The sequence below is a fragment of the Formica exsecta genome, unplaced genomic scaffold, assembly GCF_003651465.1.
Source record: "Formica exsecta isolate Colony F162 unplaced genomic scaffold, ASM365146v1 scaffold427, whole genome shotgun sequence".
Classification (NCBI taxonomy): domain Eukaryota; kingdom Metazoa; phylum Arthropoda; class Insecta; order Hymenoptera; family Formicidae; genus Formica; species Formica exsecta.
In genome coordinates this window covers 8,973-10,955 of record NW_021851510.1, presented here as the reverse complement: position 1 = coordinate 10,955, position 1,983 = coordinate 8,973, and the positions used below count along the sequence as shown (strand labels likewise).

Here is a 1,983-nt window from a genome sequence, read left to right as displayed (position 1 = left end):
GAACCGAAGCATCCGTGGCCCGTAAATACCTGCGTCGCACAGTAAGACATCTCGCCACCGGCCCGATCAGCCTATTTGACCAAATGGGGACGGATGGCCTCGACGACGCGCCTCCCCGAGGTATCTCGGGGATCGGAGAAGTGTTCGTCCCACCTCTCCAGGGCGCGTCGCCTTGCTTGGAGTCTCACAGCGGCCTTAACCCTTGTGGTCAACGCCACACCTATCCGCCGAACTCCCGCGTACGCCTGTACACATGTGCGTACATGTCAGCGTAGAGCTCGACGGGCGGCGTCCCCGCCAACAATGTGGCCGCCGTGTGCGACACCGTCCTGTAACCGCGGACAACCCTAATGGCCACCCTCCGAAATACTCGGCGCAGCAGCATCCTGCCGCACCTTTTGGTCATCAGGGCGTCCGCCCACACCGGTGACCCATAAAGGGCCACCGCCCGGACGGTGTTCGCATATAGGCGGCGCACTCGGCCATCCGGGCCCCCAAGATTGGGCAAGAGTCGGCTCAGGCTAATTGCCACCGACTCCGCCCTGGGGGCCAGGAGCTCAAAGTGCCCGCCAAAACTCCAAGCCGCGTCCAGGTAGAGACCGAGATATTTAAGTCGGTCTCTCACCCGAACGGAGATGTCACCTACAGTGACATGAGCCTCAGCGGGGGGAGCCCCATGCTCCCCCCTATGCATGAATAGCGCCTCGGTCTTGTAAGGCGCTACCTGCAGGCCCATGCGACGGATTGCGCGGACAGCGCACGCTACCCCGATGTTGGCGGTAGAGACCGCATCCCCCCAGCTCTTTCCCCCGGCTAACAGCAGAGTGTCGTCTGCATAGCAGACGACGCTGCAGCCGGGGTGGAGAGCACACGGGATGACCGAATCCTGGCGGCCACCCGCGTCGAGGGGGGGGGGGCCTCGGATGGAAAGAGGGCCTTCAACACACCTTCGAGGACCTGGGGTTCCAGGGACTCCGTCACGGGGGGCGCCTAAAATCTGAGCTTGTCCATGACAAGCTTATATGGGCACCTCATGGGTCTGCGTCCAGGGAGCGCAGGAGGTCATCCCACGTTCGGGCCTTGGCCCGCCTGATCGTGGTCTTGGGAGCGGCCGAGCACCCCGTGGCGGGCAGCGTTAAGGACCACCTCTATATAGAGGTGATCAGAGAGCGCCTCACACTCCGCTACCCGCCAACTAATAATCATTCGTGCGGCGGAAGGGGTGGCCCATGTCAAATCCGGGACCGACACCCCCTGCCACCGCACTAGGGTGCTCCTCGACCCCGTGTTTATAAGACACAGGCCGAGTGCCGCCGCCCAATCCTGCAGGGCCTCGCCTCTGGCGTCCGTGAACCGGGAACCCCAACGCGTCAATTTTGCGTTGAAGTCCCCGGCCACGATGATTGGACGGGGCATCTGTCGGCGAAAACAGGCCGACACCCCGTCCAAAAACGCCTCGTACTGGACGAAGCCCACGTTCGGGGAGATATAACACCCTAGCACTGAGATGGGCCCCCATCTGACCACCGCCACTCCCGCCCCGGCCTCGACCGGTGTACAAGGCGAGAGTGTGGGATCATTCCTCCACGTGATTGCGACGGAGCCTGTCCGGTTGCCAATCCAACATGGACTGGCTTCCGGAACTTGGTATGGCTCCGCCGCGATCCCCAATCCGAAACCACGCTCAGCCAGGCCGTGCAGGAAGAGGTCCTGCGCCCGGCGAGCGTGGTTCAGATTGGCCTGCAGTATGCCCAGGGGCATTTATTTATTAACCCCCGGGCTCCGCCATCATCACCTTCGCTAAAGAAGCGGGGGGTGTGGCGGCTGCAGACCGGGCCCTCGGGGGCCTTTTTTCTTTAAGGGCCTCCGTCGAGGTCCCACTATCCTCCGCCCCGCGCTTGCGGGTGTCGGAGGATGCCGCGGTAATCTCGGCCAGCTTAACTGGCCGAGGTGTTTTCGCGGTACTTACCGCCGGGAAAACCT

General features: G+C 62.8%; 1 protein-coding gene across 1 annotated transcript; it reads right to left on the bottom strand.

Moving 5' to 3' along the window:
* Positions 1 to 220: 220 nt before the first annotated feature.
* Positions 221 to 736, bottom strand: LOC115240421. The gene has a single exon (XM_029815559.1). The coding sequence runs from the start codon at positions 734 to 736 to the stop codon at positions 221 to 223; it is 516 nt and encodes a 171-aa protein (XP_029671419.1).
* Between the last annotated feature and the right edge of the window lie 1,247 nt (positions 737 to 1,983).

What these genes read in the sequence shown, in the direction of transcription:
- LOC115240421 (XM_029815559.1), bottom strand. Translation starts at nt 736, where the DNA reads ATGGGCCTGCAGGTAGCGCCTTACAAGACCGAGGCGCTATTCATGCAT.